Here is a 19,238-nt window from a genome sequence, read left to right as displayed (position 1 = left end):
TGTCTGCGAACAAGGAGCGTCAGGCGGGAGCAGTGGTTATTGCTGCAATTGAAGGCACTTCTGACTAAGAGAAGCTTAATGTAGATCTTTGGTTTGCTCTGGCGACAAAGGGGAACAATGGGTTTGGGGAGAAGCTGCCTCTAAGAGGCACAGGGATCCTCCAAAGGAGGTACTTCCACCACCTTTGCCTGACACCAGCCCATGCAGGGGAAGCTGCCTGGCTTCTCTCCAGATGTGGAGCTCCCCTTGCCATGGATAAATTAGTGGTGGAAACTGGATGGCCTTTAAGCACTCTTTCCCCACCCCACACACAAACCCCTCTCCAAAATTTGATGGGGGAAGGATGGGTAGAATGGGAATGGAAGACGGGCCAAGCAAAAATGGAAGATCGAGAAAACAAAGATTAGAAAATAAACAAAAGTTGTCAGTGACACAGTGGTATGTGTCAATGCAAAGGGTCTAGGGATTAAGATGAGTTGAGTGCACTTAGACACTTCGAAGTGTGTAGTTGGGTTTGATGCTTCCTGCTTAGTTTTCCCCATCTTCCATTTGTTCCTGGCCTGCCTTTCATTCCCAGCTTTGCTCCTCTTCCTTCTGAATGTACACTCTAATTCCATCTTCCTGAGAACCTTGCCCCCGCACCCATAGCCATACATTCACCTGCACTATTTGCCTATTTCTGTATTCACTAGCACATAGGATCAGAAGTAATTCAGTAATCCTTTGAAGCCCTACCTTTTTAAAATTTCTTTCCTAGCTCTATAAAATTTGCCTTCAGGACCTCGTGTCTACCAACGTTATTGATATCTAATTATGGATACAACTAATTTGAGTCTGGCTCTTAACATTGGAGCGTTCACAATTACAGATATTATCTTTTGCACACCAAAAATTCAGGAATCTGTTTTCTAAATGGTAGGTGATTGGGTAAAAAGTACAATTAACCCATTGGAACCACTGAATATTAAACTATAATTTTTGAAACATTTGACAGTAAAATAACTTTTTGAAGTGTTTAAGCAGTGTTACTCGTTAAGTACTTGAAGATTGGTTAGCCCACTTTGCTGGAGGGCTTGTTTGTGATGCAGAGCGATACGAACAGTGCAGGTTCAATTCCTGTACCAGCTGGGGTTACCTTCTCAATCTTGTCCCTTGCCTGAGGTGTGGTGACCCTCTGGTTAAATCACCACCATCAGCTCTCAAAGGGGAGAACAGTTTATGGTCAAATGGGACTATGGTGACTTTCATTTTCATTTCATCTTGGTATGAATTCAATTGCAGTGACTGTTTTGCAATACATATCTGTGATATCAATTTATTCTTTCCAAAACTGAAAGATTTAAAGAAACAGCTTTATTTCAAACGAACTGCTGAGAACATAATACCATTGTTTAGTTTGCCATATTTACCCAAGGTTTGCATGTTCTGGAATAGTGCATCTGTGGTGCTTGTGTGATGATTTTGCATTGTGAATTGCAGTAATTAGACCATTTCTATCTGCAGATTGTGACCAATGCAAAGAATACCGTACAAGGATTTAAACAAATGCATGGGAGAACTTTTGATGACCCCTTTGTGCAAGCAGAAAAGAAAAAACTTGTATATGAGCTTCAGAAGATGCCCAGTGATAGTGTTGGAATCAAAGTAAGTTGTATTTTTAATGAAAATGTGTATCTTAGTGGAATTTAAATGAGAATTTTGAAGTAGATTGCTGCTTTAATCGGGCATGGGGGAGGCTCCTTCCCCCATGCCAATTTGTCACTGCTGATGAAGGAAATGAGGTTGATTGTGTGTTTGAAATATGAGCTAATTCTTGAACACTTATCCTGTTATCAGCTGAGTGCTTGAAAAAATTGGATGTTTGCTGGTCCTGTCTGGTGTACAAGAATCACAATACCTTTCATGTTTTCAGGCTATCCCAAAGTGCTTTGCAACTAAGGAATTATTTTTGAAGTGTACACATTTGCCTGTAGGAGTTATTTCTTCTCCTTTTATAGTAACATTCTTAAAAGGGAGGAAAAGTCTTTAAAATTATTAAGCCGATCAAAGTGAATGTTTTAATCAATTTAGAATGTGTAGATTGTGACTTTTAAACCTGCATTCAATGTTGAATTTAAGTTAACGTATCCAGTTCGAGATAAATATATGATGGACAATATCTTGATCTCTGAACTACAGTAATAATAAAGTAATGTAATGAAATTATGTTGCCTCTTCTACCTCCTGCTTTTACTTTTAGTAATGCAGTTTAATTATCTTACAGGTGCATTACATGGACGAAGAACGAATTTTTGCTATTGAACAAATTACAGGGATGTTACTGACTAAACTTAAAGAGACTTCAGAAAATGCACTAAAGAAGCCAGTGACAGACTGTGTAATTTCGGTAGGTTGGATTGAAGTAACGCCAGCAAAATCCCAAAACTATCCTAGATTTAGTTTATAAAGATTGTACCAGCAGTCAACTGCCAGAAAATTCAGCTGGATGGTAGTGAATAATTCTTCAGCAGTAGCTTCCTCGGTGACATCCTTATGTAAAGAACTGTTACCTTAATCTAACTGCTCGAGATGATGAGCATTTTGACTTTTGCCAAGATGAAATTCAAGAAATTCTGTATTTTGCTCTAGTGCATTGTACATAGTTGAGGAAAAATGTTGGGTACCTCAAGTATTGTCTTCATTCTTTTGAAGGTATGTTGATTAACAAGTTTTTCGTATTTGCTGTCAAAGTTTTGAAGTGCAATTCGAAACTTGCATACAACATGGGTTAACAAATCTCAGGAATCATGTGCTATTCCAAAGTTGTTCAGGTTTAAATAACAGGATCTTATCCATTTTATACTGATTTATATGCTCTAGATTACTCCAGTCAATCTAGCATGAATTCAAAATTGATCCTACGTTTTGCAATATATTGCCACAATGATTATAGTACTCTACCAATACTCACGGTAGTGAGTTCAAATCTTGTGGTTATTTGTGAAATTAAATTCAATAAATCTGCTCATTTGTGGGCAAGCACCAGAAAACTGTCTAAATGCTGCTCAACTGGTTCACCTCTACCTGGTCATGCCTATAATCTGACTCTTGAATAAAAATCGTATGTAGTAAATTCTTATTGCCACTTCTGCAGTTGCATGGTAAACTATTAAATTGTAAAACAACTAGTGCAAATCAAATAAAAACAGAAAAGGTTGGAAATACTCAGCAGGTCAGACAGTAATCTCTGGAGAGAAAAAAACAGTTGACTGGTCAATGACCGATGAACGGTTATTGGCCTGAATTGTTAACGGTTTCTCCCCACAGATGCTGCTTGACCTGAATATTTCCAGCATTTTGTTTGTTTCAGATTCCAGCATCTACAGAATTTTGCTGTTGCTGATAGGTGGTACTGCGTTTGCATTGTAGCTGCAATGCAGCGACTCAGACATTGGATCAGGACAAGACACAGCCTAGTCTTCCAATTAGTCATCTTCATTGAATCACTTGTGGGACCTATCTGACAAATCTGTTGCACATTGGAGTAAGTTAGTTGTGCTTGCAATCTCATCAATCACTATCCCAAAACCGCCATACATGGCTTCTGGTCACATGATTTAGGCCACATGAGCCTAGACAATTACCACCTGTTGCACTATCCCTCCGTTGCCTCATTCTCCTTTAGTTCTCTCTAATCTTGCCCGCTTTCTCGTCTGTCTCTCGTGCGCTCTCTTCTCGTCTGTCTGTCTCTCTCGTGCACCCTCTTCTCGTCTGTCTGTCTCTCTCGCGCGCCCTCTTCTCGTTTGTCTGTCACTCTAGTGCGCCCTCTTCTCGTCTGCCTCTCTCGTGCGCCCTCTTCTCGTCTGTCTATCTATCTCGTGTGCCCTTGTCTGTCTGTCTCTCTCGTTCGCCCTCGTATCATCTGTCTGTCTCTCGAGCGTGCCCTCTGCTCGTCTGTCTCTCTCTCTCGTGTGCCCTCTTCTCGTCTGTCTCTCTCGTGTGCCCTCTTCTCGTCTGCCTCTCTCGTGCGCCCTCTTCTCGTCTGTCTATCTATCTCGTGTGCCCTCGTCTGTCTGTCTCTCGTTCGCCCTCGTCTCATCTGTCTGTCTCTCGAGCGTGCCCTCTTCTCGTCTATCTATCTCGTGTGCCCTCGTCTGTCTCTCTCGTGCGCGCCCTCGTCTCGTCTGTCTCTCTCGTGCGCGCCCTCGTCTCGTCTGTCTCTCTCGTGCGCGCCCTCGTCTCGTCTGTCTCTCTCGTGCGCGCCCTCGTCTCGTCTGTCTCTCTCGCGCGCGCCCTCGTCTCGTCTGTCTCTCTCGCGTGCGCCCTCGTCTCGTCTGGCTGTCTCTCGCTCGCGCGCGCGTGCCCTCGTCTCACCTGACGGCAGTGAGCCACTAGTTGAAACCCATCAACCTGAAAATGACCTGTTTATTCCTATTGTTTTCTGTCTTAAGAAATATTGAACCGGTGCTAACATTTTCACCATTACTGATGTAATCTTCTGTTTTGCACATATACTCAACACCCTACTATCACACCAGTGGTCAACTCTTTCCCTTTCGAGACATGCCAGGACCATCACCAGACATTTTCAAATGTAGCTACCTGCATGTTAGCCACCTAAATTACCAGGCTATATAAATATTAAGCAGTCCCACCACCAGAGCAAATCTCAAGTAACCATACCAATCAGGCTAATAATGAAAGGTGGAGGCTCCACAAACATTTCTCCATAACGACTGGCAGAGCCCAGACTTTGACTCTGATGTAGCTGAAAAGTTTGTAACTATCTTCAGCCAAAAGTACCAAGTGGGCAGTCCTACTTGCCTCTTCCCAATATTTCTATCATTTAGATGTTCATTTCCAGCCATCTTTTGATCATCCACATGACATTAAGAAACAGCCAAGTACATTAGACACAATTAATGGATCCTGGTGACATTTTGGCTATGGTGCCAAAAGCACCCAGTTCTGATGAAAGGTCATTAACCTGAAACATAACTTTTTCTCTGTTTACTATACTCTAGTCAAGCAGCATCTGTGGAGAAAGTGCTGGCAATAAAAAGTCATTTCCTTAGCCATGCAAGTCAATGCATTATGATACTTGCATCTACCTAACAATATAGAAAATTGCTCAGGTCTATCCTATCCATGAAAGTCAGGACAAATCTGATCGAGCTAATTACTAACCACTTATCCTCCTCCAGTCATCTTTGAAATGATGGGTGGCGTGGGAAATTATCAATAGTGTCAACAGCACCAGCTCACCAATAGTGTAGTGGATGCTTGGTTTAATTTCAGTTTTGCTGGAGCCACTTTGCTCCAACTCTGGTTAGTGTTAATCTGGATGTGAATGCAGCAGCTGATTGTCAGAGAAGAATTCTGAATATCTTCCCTTAAGATCAAGAAAGCATTTGACCAAATATGATTCCAAGGAGCTCTAAAATAAGATTAAAGAGAAACCAAAATAGATGATACACAAGAATATGGCTGTCTTCGGAGGTTAGTTGTCACAGCTCTAGGGAATCACTGCTCGGGTCCCTTAGAATTACATCCTAGGCTGCTTCAACAATGTTCTTTCTTTCATAAGGTCAGGAGCGGGGCAATTAGCTGATAATTCTAGTGTTCAGCTCTGTTCACGACTCCTGATAATGAAGTGGCTTTTGCAGACTGCAACAAGATCTGGACAACCAGCATCCATACTTGAGCTGAAAAGAGGCAGGTAACATTCAAGTGCTCTACAATGACAGCAATGACAATTTCCAACAATGAGGCTAACCACTTCAGCCTTCAACAGAACTATTGTGGTTGGGTGTCCCACCATAAACATGAGTTACTGTCAACCAGAAGCTTAACTGGCTCCAAAATGAGGTTAGAGGCTGACTTTGTTATGATGGGTGGGTGGTTCACCTCAGGACCACTCAAACCCTTTTACTCTTTCCAAAAAAGATCAAGCCAGGATTGTTTGAATACTTGCCACTAATCACAACAACTAAGCTATTGAGGACAAAGCAGACCATTTGATTGGAACGCTGCCACTCAGCCCAGTATCCATGCTGCTTTGGCATACGTTAGCTACGATATGTGCTATGAAGCAGATATGCTGCAATAGTTCTGCAAGCTTGCTTCAATAATACCTTCCAGTTGTGTGATGTTTACGAGAAAGACAGGTAGCAACATCATGAGCACTTACTTTCCTCTGTTACACACCCACCGTGACTTGGGTACACACTACCATTCCTTTCTTATAGTTCAATCATAATCCTTGAATTTCTACCTAATACATGTAAGACTATAACCACTAGAATTGCAGTTCAAGGGCCATTACCACTACCTAGAGGTAACTAAGATTGCTAAGAAATACTTTCTTGCTATTGCCCACATTCCCAGATTATGTTTTTAAAGTTCAAATGCAGCTGTTTGTCTGTCCATTGCTAAATCAACGTTTTAAGCAACAAGTGTTTGACCATATTTAGTGTAGCTAAAGCTCAAAAATCCGTTTGCAAAATCACTGGCTCATATTATGCTCTGCCGTGCTTTTGCGCTACTTCGGCCATGATTCTCATTGGTTATTGAACTGGTTTTATCTGCCCTGTGGCCACCTATAGCTTTTTATTCTGTGATTTAGAGGCATATTTGGAAAGTTGGAAAGATTGGATTAAAAGGGAAAGCCTCTAGGAACAAATTGACATCTAAGCTCCAGTTTCAATAGGTCCCTTTCTGGTTAAATAGCATATCCAGACCATAGATCATTTCATTAACAAGCGAAGTAGCAGCTGTACCTGTTGAATTATATTATCACCATAAAATACACATTTATTGAATCCTTAACTCATGGGGGAGTTAATGATGAGCTCCTCTATTTGTCAAACTAATGGCAGTGTAGCGTGAATTATTAATCAATTTGTGACTTTGCAATACCCACATTGTCTCTTTCACCACAAATGTTTATTTTTTACAGACTAAATAGTACATGTTGGTAAATTCTGGGGTTTTGCATGTTTACACTTTTTTTTTTTTCTCAACCCAGTTCATTTTAAGATCACTGTCCTGATCACTACATAATCCAGTAAAGACGTTTCTATTTGAATTCTGATTGAAAGCACATAAGCATATCCTGAAATTAGTACAAGTTTAATTTTTATTTTTAACTTGTAAAATGGTAATAATTTTAAATTAAGTTTTCACCTATAGAATGTAACTGCTGTTTCTTGATATGAGGAGAACATGTCAGTACAGTACTGGATCCTGAATTAGAGTTTTTTTAATTTATAAAAAAAAAAAAAAACAAGTTTTCTGAATCTATTGGCAGGTCCCTAGTTTTTTCACCGATGCAGAAAGAAGGTCTGTGATTGCTGCTGCTGATATTGCCGGACTAAATTGTCTGCGGCTGATGAACGATACCACTGCAGGTAAAAAAAAGGCACTGCACCTTGAACTGTTGCTGCGGCGGCTAAGTTTTTCTAGACTTAAAACCATGTATTTATTAATTGTCCGAGCAATTAAAAGTGTGTAATACTTTGCTAAAACTGGAAGAGGTAAAAGATTAGTAGGAATGTTTTTTAAAATAGACCGTGCATTTTGTTAAATTGGGAGAATATAGGTCCTGTGCACAGCATTAACTCAACAACACTCATGAAAATATTGGTCATTAAAGAGCAATAGCAGCATAATGGTAAACCAGCATTCCATTGTGGTGTAAACTCCAATATGAACTTAAATGTATTTACTCCTGGGACATCTTTCTCGAGCTCGAATTATTCTAGTCCAGCAGTGATGCTGAAGACTTTACATAACTATTAAGTAACAACTTCATATCAAAACCATCCAAACACTCTCCTCCGTCTGCCTGAACTTGTCCTCTCGCTGAACAATTTCTCATTTCCTACAAACCAAAGGTGTGGCTATGAATGGGTCCCAGTTTTGTCTGCCTCTTTATGGGGTATGTGGAATATTCCTTGCTCCAGTCCTACTCCGGCCCCATCCCACAACTCTTTATTGGTACATCAACGACTTTTGGTGCCGCTTCATGTTTCTGTCTGGATCTGAAAAAATGTATTAATTTTGCTTCCAATTTCCACCCCTCTCACACCCTCATGTGGTCCATCTCTGACAGTTGACCTTTCTATTTCAATTTCTGGGGATAGACTGTCTACTAATATCATTACAAACCCACTGATTCCCACAGCCACCTCGACTACAGCTCTTCACACCCCACATCCTGTAAGGACTCCATCCCATTTTCCCAGTTCCTTTGCCTCCGTCGCATCTGTTCCAATAATGCCACTTTCCAAAACGATGCTGCTGACATGTCGTCATTCTTCCTTAATCGTGGTTTCCCACCCACTGTGACTGACAGGGCTCTCAGCCATGTCCGACCCATCTCCTGCACCTCTGCCCTCACCCTCCCTCCCTCCCAGAACCAAGATGAGGTCCCCCTTGTCCTCACTTTTCACCCCACAAGCCTCCGCATTCAAAGAATCCTTATCCGCCAGTTCGCAAACTCCAGCATGATTCCATCACCAAATACATCTTCCCCTCATTTGCCCGGTCAGCATTTCGCAGGGACCATTCCCTCTGGGATACCCTGGTCCACTCCATCACTTGCAACACCTCCCCCTCTTCCCACAGCATTGCAATACCTTCCTCTCTTCCCACAGCACCTTCCCATGCAATCGCAGAAGGTTTAACACCTCCCTCGTTACCACCTGCCTGCTCGCCATCTCGGGCCTTAAACACGCTTTTCAAGTGAGGCAGCAGTTCACGTGCACCTCCTTCAATCTGGTCTATTGCATTTGCTGCTCCCAATGCTGTCTACTCTACATTGGAGAGACTAAATGCAGACCAGATGACCACTTTTCAGAACACTGGTCCATCCGCAAGCAGGACCCAGACCTTCCTGTCGCTTGCTATTTCAACTTGCTGTCCTGCTCTCTCATCCACATGTCCGTCCTAGGCCTGCTGCACTGTTTCTGTGAAGCCTAGCGCAAACTGGAGGAGCAGCACCTCATCTTCCAATTAGGCACATTACAGCTTTCCGCACTTAACACTCTCTCTCCTCCACCTTCACTCTATTTTTATTTCTATCAATTTATTTTAATTTCTTTCATTGATCTGTTTTTTCCTCACCATTATTCCCCCTCCCCCACTCCACTTGGGCCAACTGTTCCCAGTTGCCCTTTGACACACTACTCACCTTTGTTCTGCTATTCACACATCCTAATCTCTTTATGTGGCACTATCATAATAATCGCTTATTGTCACATGTAGGATTCAATGAAGTTGTTGTGAAAAGCCCCTAGTCGTCTGCCTTGTTCTGCATTACAAGCCAGCTATTTAGCCCAGTGTGCTAAATCAGCGCCCTTCTTAGCCTTAATCACCCCCATTTACATTTTTGTCTTCTGTCCTCGACGTCTTTGTCATCACTCCACCCTCCTCCTCTACGGTATAAATCTGACCCCATTCCCAGTTCTCTCTAGCTTTGACAAAGAATTATCCAGACTTGAAAAGTTTAACTCCCTTCTCTCTCCACAGATGCTGTCAGACTTGCTGAGATTCATAGAATCATAGAAAAGTTACAGCACAGAAGGAGGCTGCTCGGCCCATCTTGTCCATGCCAGCCCTAGGTTACCCAGGGGCTCTTTCTAATTCCACTTTTCTGCACCCGGTCCATAGCCCTGTAGCTTGGAGCACTTAAGGTGCAGATCCAGGTACCTTTTAAAACAATTGGGGTCTCTGCCTCCACCACCAACTCAGGCAGCGAATTCCAAACTCCCACTACCCTCTGCATAAAAATGTTTTACCTCCTGTCCCTTCGACACCTTCTGCCACTTATTTTGAATCTATGTCCCCTGGTTCTACAGTTCTCCACCAGGGGGTACAATTTTGTCCTGTCCTCCCTATCTCTTCCCCTCAATTTTGTAACCCTCAATTAAGTCATCCCTCGGCCTCCTTTGTTCCAAGGAAAATAACCCCAACCTATCCAATCTCTCCTCGTAACCACACTTCTAGCCCTGGCAACATTTTTGTAAACTTCCTCTGCACTCTCTCCAGAGCAATAACGTCCTTCCTGTATTGTGGTGACCAGAACTGCGCACACTATTCCAGTTGTGGCCTCATCAGTGATTTATACAATTCAAACATTATATTCTTTCTTTTCTATTCTGTACCTCTTCCAGTGAAGAAGAGTATTCCAGTTGTGGCCTCATCAGTGTTTTATACAATTCGAACATTATATTCTTTTCTATTCTGTACCTCTTCCAATGAAGGAGAGCATTCCAATACTTTCTTAACAACCTTTAGGGACTTATATACCTGTACACCAAGATCTCTCACTTCATCTACCCCTGTTAGTGTATTCCCATTTATTGTGTATTCTCTGCAACTGTTCAACCCCCCTAAATGCATGACCTCACACTTCTTCTGTGTTAAATTCCATCTGCCACTTTATCGCCAACTCCACCAATCCATCTATATCATTTTGAAGGTTATAGCTATCCTCTACACTGTCCACCACTCAGCCAATCTTTGTGTCATCTGCAAATTTCCCAATCATGCTTCGGTCCAAATTGTTGATATATAACCAAACAGTAAGGGTCCCAACACTGTGCCCTATGGAGCACCACTTGAAACAACTTTCCAATTGCAAGAGCAACCATCGACCGTTACCCTTTGTTTGCTGTTACTAAGCCAACTTTTTAATCCAGTTTGTCACATTGCCTGTATACTGTGTGCTTTCACTTTTTCTTGACCAATCTGCCATGTGGGACTTTGTCAAAAGTCTTGCTAAAATTGTTCAGTATTTTCTATTTTTGTATCATAAAATATATAACTGCAGCCAAATCAGATTGTATTTTTATGTGATCACTTCAGGAAGTTCTCTACCGAACCCAGAGTAAGCTGTCACCCTTTTCAGTTCTAACCAAAATTTGATTCCATGGGCACTTTGCGCTTTGACCTTGTTTTGACAGGCTTTTTGGTAGTACAGAGATTTATAGTTATGCCAACTCTTTACACAGAGTGCCTGCACAAGCATATCTCCAACAGGGTAGAAATTGGGAACGCACATTATTTTTTTTTTGTGTTGCTATATTGCATTTGTGCCAAGTCTAAAGGCCCTTATTGGGTCTCCTCCTCCCCCCCCCCCCCCCCCCCAGTCAAATCCCGATAACTGGGATTTAAAAAAATGTATAGAAGTAATAAAGAGTCATTTCTGACTGTTTCAGTGCCTTATACAAAGTAGCTGGTCTTTTACATACAACTAGGTGAGTGGTAATCTGTTTTTCCAATCTGACTGTGCTAAGCAAAAGAAGTCGTGCTTTTCAAATAGTACAGCAATAACTACAGTCTCATAATTTGTTACAAAGTTGATTTGGAGCATCTGAAAACAAAGTTTATAATGCTTTCTTTTAAAAAGAGAAATTAACTACTTGACCTTCAAAAGGAATATGAAAATAATTGAAAAGCATTGTATGGAAAAAAACAAAATAAAAGACAAATCAGGATGAGGATTGGACCACAAGGGGGCACATGGCAAATGCATAAATTGAAATCCAATTCTGCCAGTTCAATAAATATTGAATAATAGCTTTATCCCTGAATTTACCAGGGAGATTGTTCAGGTGGACGTAGTATGAGGGGGAAAAAATAAAAAGTAGCCATTAAGAGGAAGATAATTGATCAACTAAATAAACAAATCCAGTTTTGAGGATAAAAGTCCATTTTCAATGAAGTGTATTCATGTATACTAAAAATTAGGGAACTCTTAGCAGCACTATTATGTCGGGGATTATGCTGCAGACTGGACAGATCATGTGATGTGATGTCTATATTTTAAAAAGGAGAAAGGCTATAGCAAGCTTTTGGTAGGAATGATACTGGAATCTTACAATGATGTAATAGTAAAACATCTATAAACTGAAACTATAATAGCAAAGAAAAAGAATATCTTGCTTGACCAATCTAATTGAATTCTCTGAATAAATAACTGAGTAGATAAGGTAATGGAGTAGATGAGGGTAATGCAGTAAATGTAAGGCAGGGTTTTAAGTGTGGGTCGCAGCCCGTGGGTGGGTTGCGGGTGGGTGTCGATAGAGTTGCAGAGCAATCAGTTGCAACGTTCCCGATCATGGGAGAAGCACCCAGCGGACGCTACCGGCTTTTGCATTGAGAACAGTGGCCACTGTCACCTTTTTAATGGAAATAAATGAGGCTGTGTGCAATCCTCCGGCCAGAATCATCAGTAAAGAGCAGGTCACGTGACTTGCACCCACACTTGACATCAAGCGCCCTCCAGGTACGTGCTTTTGGCACCAAATCACGAGAAGGGTTTCTTCTATTTTCCTGCTGCTGGCAAGCAGGACAAGTGAACTGTGAAGATGAAACCAAAGAGACAGCCAGAGACTCAAATAAGCAGTTTACCTATTGGCCAGGATCTCAACAGAATCTGCTGGAGATTCTCGGGAATCACAAAGCCAGGAAGGCAGGGGTTGCAAAGGCAGGCAAAAGTGGGTCCCGGGAAGATTGACAAACACTGAACTACTGTATTAGGATTTGTATTTTCAAATCGTCGTCTTGACTGCGTTTAAGACCAAAGCCAGAGCATGTAGAGCCTGGGACAAGTAGCAGAATGAATGGTTAACTATCTAAAACTGAAATAGAATAGGAGTTACTCAAACTGGCAAATGGTTAGAAATTGTGTTCCACACATAAAACCACTATGATCCATCGCTTAAATAGAAATGTGTTCTTTGAACCAGTGGAAAGGTAAACTCCTTTAGCAAAATGCACTGTCAGAAAGCAGCAATTGTAAACATTTACATTTTTTGGTGACAAAAAGCAGCAATTGTAAACATTTACATTTTTTATGACTAAAACAGAAGAAAGTAGGTTGTGTATACCGGATAGGATGTACAGATTTAAATCCAGATTTTTCCTCAAGCTGAAAGTGCAGTTTCAAAATATATAGACAACACCAATTTAGAAGCTACAGTTTATATTAAGGAGGACACTATTTAAAATGCAGCATATCAATGAACTTGTAGAATGGGTGTATAATTGGTAAATTAATTTCAATGTAGGTGAGTGTTAGGTTGTGCACTTTTGTAGAAGATGAGAGGCAATGTTCTCTGTAAATAAGCAAGTACATGGGATTGAAAAGCAAAGGGAACAGGGATACAGATGCTTACATCACGAATCAAGCGATATAAGTAAATAAGACCATTAGAAAAAAAACAAGCAAATAACTGGTTAATTCCTATAGGGAGATAATTGAAAAGTAGGGATGGTATGTTAAATTATAGAACCTTGGTTAGACCATACTCTTATACTGTGAATATTTCTGTTTTCTGCACTAAGTAGGATGGAGGCACCAGAGGACATGCAAAAAGAACTACAAGGGTGTTGTACCTTTTGGTAGAAGCAGAGCTGGTGAAAGCTGATGGATAGGATATACTGTAAAGGCTGGCTGTGTTAAGAGTGGACAATTCGTCTGGTCCAGGTGACTTGTGTCGCAGGTTGTTTGAGGACATTGTTGTGTTTTTATAATGATATAAAGACACCAATAACTTGCAAGGCATTGGGTAAACACACTGGGTTCACTTATTGAGACTATAATAAATAGAACCAAATAAATTGATCTGCATCTTGATGGCAAACGTCAGACTGTTGAACATTAATCCCTCATTACATGCCCCTTGCATCAGTAAATTTATAACTGCAGGTTGTGGTCCTGTTCTTGCTTCATCCAACCCATGAGCAATGTCATCAGTGTTACGGCTGAATTCCAGCAGGGTACATGTAATACACTGCATGCGAGCTTGAGAAATCCTGGCTAACAGCCCAAAAGGAAGTCTGAAAACCTTGTTGACCAATTTGGACGAAATGTAGTAAACTCTTGGTACTTTGAGATGCACTGACCGGTAACCATTTTTGCATCCAGCTTTAAAGAATTTTGCACTTAAATCTTGGATTTAACTCCCCTAATGTGGATATTTTGTAAGAATAATGCTTCAAAAGCTGTGTTTTAAATGTGGATCAAGGCATACTCTTTTTTTTTTTTTTATGACACGTAATTGAGCTGCAACAATCTATGCTCTTGAATTCATATGAATCTATCTTTTGCCATTTTGTCACCGTAGACCTTCAATTTGTCTTGTAAGTGGATGCTGTATTTGTATGGAGATAAGTTGATGGGCTTTCAATCTCGTGCAAATGTAATGTTTCAGCACCCTTGAAACTGCCGATTTTGTGAAATCATTCTGGATGTTTTGATAGGTTGTGAACAGAGGTGATCTGTGAGGTCTGACTAATTCCATGGATTGTTACTAATGTGTGGTAAAAGCATGTTGATAAGCCCGCAATTGCTGGACATTTAATCTCCACAGTGTAGAACATGGTATCATCTAGGAGGATTGATTGTATTTGCACTCCAGGGCTATGGAACCTGCACATGGAATTAGTGAATTGTTGTATTCTGCAAATTGCACAGTAGTAGATTTTGCTATGGCCTGCCATGTCAGTGGGTACATGTCTTTTGGAAATGGCAGGGTAAGGATAATATGTTGGCACCTAATTGAATAATTTGAATCTTGACAAATACTTGGATGGTGCAACAGTATTTGTTTTCCACGAGATTGATGGTTTGAAACATTGTTCACTGCTCTCCAGCCCTGTCGTCATTGTGTTTCTTACAGGGTACTGGATGGTCATTCATTGCTTAAAGGTACCCATTGTATACCGTCTGTTTGGATCAGTGCACGGCTGTTTATTACTGTATCAGCCTTTGCTCTAGTATATTGCCCTTTCTGCCACATGCTTTTAAAGAACTGCTGGAAAGCTGGACGTTTCCTTGGTGCATGCAGAAAGCCACTCCTCTTGTGTTTCTTGCTGGTTTAGGTATTGTTGTAAGGGTGTCATCACTTAGGCTTGTACATAAAGGCCTGTAAGTTTTATCGATCTGCAGGGTTCGTTACGTACTTTAATCCATCCTTATAGTTATTCAATGCTCTATATGTTGGACTTATCTGGCAGATCTCTGGAATGTTTCCATATGAGTGGACACAATCACCCACTCAACAATTATGTCTGCTAGATCTGCATCGAAAAAAATCATGGCACATCTCCTTTTCTCTGCATCTGCTGACAGCGGCCGATGGATTCTATAAGCTGTTGTCAAATACTCTAGTCAAAATCTGGAAGTTTTTTTTCAAGATATTTTATTCCAAACACGTAATTACTTCAATTTTACAACCAATCAAAGCAAAGTATCCAGTTTGTATATTTTTCCCCATTTTTAGTCCCTCCCCCCGACGTGACAAGAGCTCATCAAATAATACCATGAACGGTCCCCACTTGACCTCAACACCCTCTTCCGACCCCCTCAAGGCAAATTTGATCTTCCCCAACCGGAGAAATTCAATTAAATCCCCCAGCTAAGCCGCGTGTGGCGTGACCGGCATTCAATTCAAATGAATCCGTGGTCGGGGCAATCAGGCGGAGGTCACGACGTTGGCCCCCTTCCCCACCCCAAGGTTCGCCACTGTAGGGTCTGGCTGCACCTCAGCATTTACTACCCTTGATAGGGTCCGGAACACACACTCCCAGTAGCTTTCCAACCCCTCCCATCCCCAGAACATGTGGGCATGATTCCGCGGCCCCCGTCAACACTTCCCGCATCTATCTATTACACTGGGGAAAACACCACTTTAAATTGTATCAAACTCATTCTTGCACAGGGGAAGGTTGAGTTCACTCGCCGCATCACCTCGCATCAGAGTCCGCGTCCTATCTCCCTCCCCAGTTCGTCCTCCCACTTCTGCTTGATTATTTTCACTTCTGTCCCAACCACCCATAACTTTCCCCAATCCTGCTCTCCCCCACCTCAACTGGGAGCAGCATTTTCTCCAGGAGCGTGTACTCCGGTAATTGAGGGAACAAAGACAGCTCTTTTCGCGCAATGTTCCGCACCTGCTGGTACCTGAACTCTCTTCTCCCTTGGTACCTTGAACCTTTCCTGCATCTCCTCCCGTCCTGCAAACTTGCACTCCGAGAACATATCCCTGACCAGTTCCAACCCTTTCTCCCTCCACTGCCAATGCCTCCCATCCAACCATCTCTTCTCTCTCTCTCTTTTCACCCACCCACCCTTAAAAGGGGCTTAAATCTGTGATTCCCACACAATAGCATCAGCACCGACATGTGGCCCAATTTAAAATGCAGTATTAATGTAAGCCTACTTGTGACAATAATAACAATTATTATTATTCCTCGGAGCCTGCGGCAACAGGGCCGTCCCAAAACCCTCAAATGCAAGCCCTTAACAGAACTCCTCCAGCCTGGTCCACTCTTGTCTCCACCCCTTAAACACCTAATTTGTCCTCTTCGGGTCCTACACCACATGCCCCCTCTCCACCCAAGAATGTGTGGTCCGAAATCACTATTCCTGCATGCTCTGCCCCAACCACCCCATCAGCACCGTCTGGCTCATTACAAAGAAAGCAATCTGGCTCACGTGCGAGAAGAAGGAATGTTCCCTCTCTCCTGGGTGCCCAAACTTCCACAGATCCACCATCCCCATCCTCTGCAAAACCCTGCCAGCTCACGCTATTATCGACCTCCCACCGACTTGGGGCTCCACTTATCCAAAATTGGCTCCATTACACAAATTGAAATTCCACCCCCCTTCCCAAAATGATCAGCTGGTGAGAGTCCAAATCCAGAATCTCCCCTAATAACTTCTTCACAAATTCAGCATCATCCCAATGGGTGCATACACATTCACCGACACCACTGGCGTCCCCACGAGCACCCCAGTCATACACAAATACTAACATGCAAAAAGCACAAAACTACAGTAAAAAAATATCAACATGTTCCCAATCCTCAAGATACCTATAGTCTGGCTGGGTACAGCACCCCAAAACAGATGTTGCGCCGATACAACGCCGCCTTGGCTCTGTTGAATCCTGCCCGTCTCCTGGCCAGCTCTGCTCCAATGTCCTGGTAGATCCTAATTTGATTTCCCCTCCGTTTACAGTCCTGGTATGCCCTGGTTCAACAAGATTTTTTCCTTGTCCTGGAAGTTCTGCATCTGCATAATCACTGCCCATGGCAGCTCTCCTGTGCTCAGCCTCTGCCTTAGGTACCTATGGGCCTGGCTCACCTCCGAGGCTTGTCCAACACCTTCACCAACCTGGCCAGCATCCTCGCGAAGTAGCTCGTGCTCGTTCCCTCCACTCCATCCACCTGGACCTGGTCCTTCACCTTCACTCGCAGCGACTTACACGTCCCTCAAGATCACCGTCTCTGCCTCCAATAACACAATATGGTCACTCTTCTCCACCTCCTAGATCGATGCCCTTGCGTTTCGAGGCTCTTCTCCACCCATTCCAAGGCCTCACGAAGAGGTGCCACTGCCCCCTCAGTCGCCTTTGACCAGTCGTTCGCATTTCCTTTCGTTGCAACCAAAGATTCCTCCTGGATGAAGCTCATCAACTGCTCCACTTGCAGTTTTCCAGCCGATGACCCTTCCCCGTCTGCCATTTTTGTACTTGATACTGTGCCACGAGCCAGGTCATTCACAGTCTTTTGCTGAGTTTGCTAACCCATAAACATGCCCATCCAGGGAAGAACTTTCCCCCTACACTCTTCCGCACCATTTTCAGCTGAAACTACCCAAAACCCAGGGCCAACATCAACGCCTTCAAGTAGAAGCCCCCTGTGCGACCACTCACTCCATGGTTGCCACCAAAAACCAAAATATGGAAGTTTAACCCTATACTGAACCGCCCTTCCAATGTAGTCTGTATCTTTTGGAAACCCTTTAGCTCCGTGTTTTTCGAACTACTTTTCCCAGGTTTCACTTTTGCTAACCGGAGGGCAACAAGGTGGCACTGCGACTATTGTAAAATGGCTAACTCCCGATTGGAATGGCCAAACCCCATTTAAAATGGCGAACGGAAGAGGCTGATGAGAAAATCAGCCAACAGGACTCAAACCGAGCTGCAGGTAAAACAGTGTATTCGCCTCTGGGGAAGCCAGACCGAATCGATACCTGCAGCCATCAACATAACACCCCAGCCATCTGCATATAAAGTAGCAATCCCGGGAGCAATATGCTACAAATTAGTAACACAAAGCCGACCCAGACCTTTAGGCGCCAGCAGGAGCTGACATAGAGAGGTAAACGACCACCCCTGGATCAAGGAATCGCTCCAACATTGGAGAATATCGAACCAAGTGATTGGGACCAAGTCCAATCACTTGGAACCAGGTACAAGGTCCGCCCTGAGGCGGGAAGCCCCTGGGGACTATAGGAATAGGGGCCAAGTTCAAATCGACCCTTCTCCTCCTGGCTGCACCCTTCACTCTCTCCAACAACAGCTGAAAGAAACGCAAGTCTTACTCCAACGATCACTACCAGATAGGCACTCCTGACTATCGACCTGTACCAGCTTTGAATCCCGCAGGCTCAGAACCCATACGAAAGGCCATTCGTTTCCCTGACCTGGTGGGCCATTTCCAAAGTTAAGTATTGGCCTGTTAGTTGTAGGAAGTTGCTTAAGAGGTAGAATTAATGTATAAGTATTGATTGCTGTATATAATAAATGAGCGTTGATTTAACTCTTACTAAGCGGTGTGTTGGATTATTAATCATTACTCTGACTTGAACCATGTGGCGGTATCAGAAAGATACCTGGTGACTCAAGAGCAACGGTGACAGAATAAGAGCAATTAAACTAAGGCTAAAACGCGCAAGACTATGGCGCTGAGGACCCGGGTTCGAATCCCGGCACTGGGTCACTGTCCGTGTGGAGTTTGCATATTTTCCCCTGTGTCTACGTGGGTTTAACCCCCACAACCCAAAAGATGTGCAGGTTAGGTGGATTGGCCACGCTAAATTGCCCTTAGTTGGAAAGAAATAATAATTAAATATAAAAAAAAACTTTTGCTAACCGGTCGACCTTCGCAGCACATGCTTTTAATACGTAAGGGGACCCTGCTTGGATCTCGTGATTCAGATTCAAAGGAGAAGAGGGCAACGCGCACACCACGTGCAGACTTCAGCCAGTTCCTTTTTCCGTCATCACCTTTCTGAAAATGGAAAATCGAACCTTGCACATGTCAGTCGTCGTTAAGGGCAATAGCAACAAAATGCTTGTCTTACTCGGCACTGGATACTCCTGGGAGATGCTACTCCAGAATGCTGGCGGCTTTTGGTGCGTTTTAATGTGCTATTACAGGCCACCTACAGCCGCGTAGTC

At 42.8% G+C, this 19,238-nt stretch overlaps 1 protein-coding gene across 1 annotated transcript in view; it reads left to right on the top strand.

Annotated features, from left to right (window-relative positions):
• hspa4l (heat shock protein 4 like) overlaps positions 1-19,238 on the top strand; it is a 119,677-nt gene that overhangs the window by 20,415 nt on the left and 80,024 nt on the right. The window contains exons 3-5 of the mRNA XM_072495675.1: positions 1,504-1,644; positions 2,264-2,386; positions 7,289-7,388. Coding sequence (XP_072351776.1) covers positions 1,504-1,644; positions 2,264-2,386; positions 7,289-7,388 — 364 coding nt within the window. The remainder of the gene's footprint in view (positions 1-1,503; positions 1,645-2,263; positions 2,387-7,288; positions 7,389-19,238) is intronic.

The sequence above is a fragment of the Scyliorhinus torazame genome, chromosome 3 (assembly GCF_047496885.1).
Source record: "Scyliorhinus torazame isolate Kashiwa2021f chromosome 3, sScyTor2.1, whole genome shotgun sequence".
NCBI lineage: Eukaryota > Metazoa > Chordata > Chondrichthyes > Carcharhiniformes > Scyliorhinidae > Scyliorhinus > Scyliorhinus torazame.
Note: the sequence above shows the minus strand (reverse complement) of the source record. Positions and strands in the feature narration are given on the sequence as shown.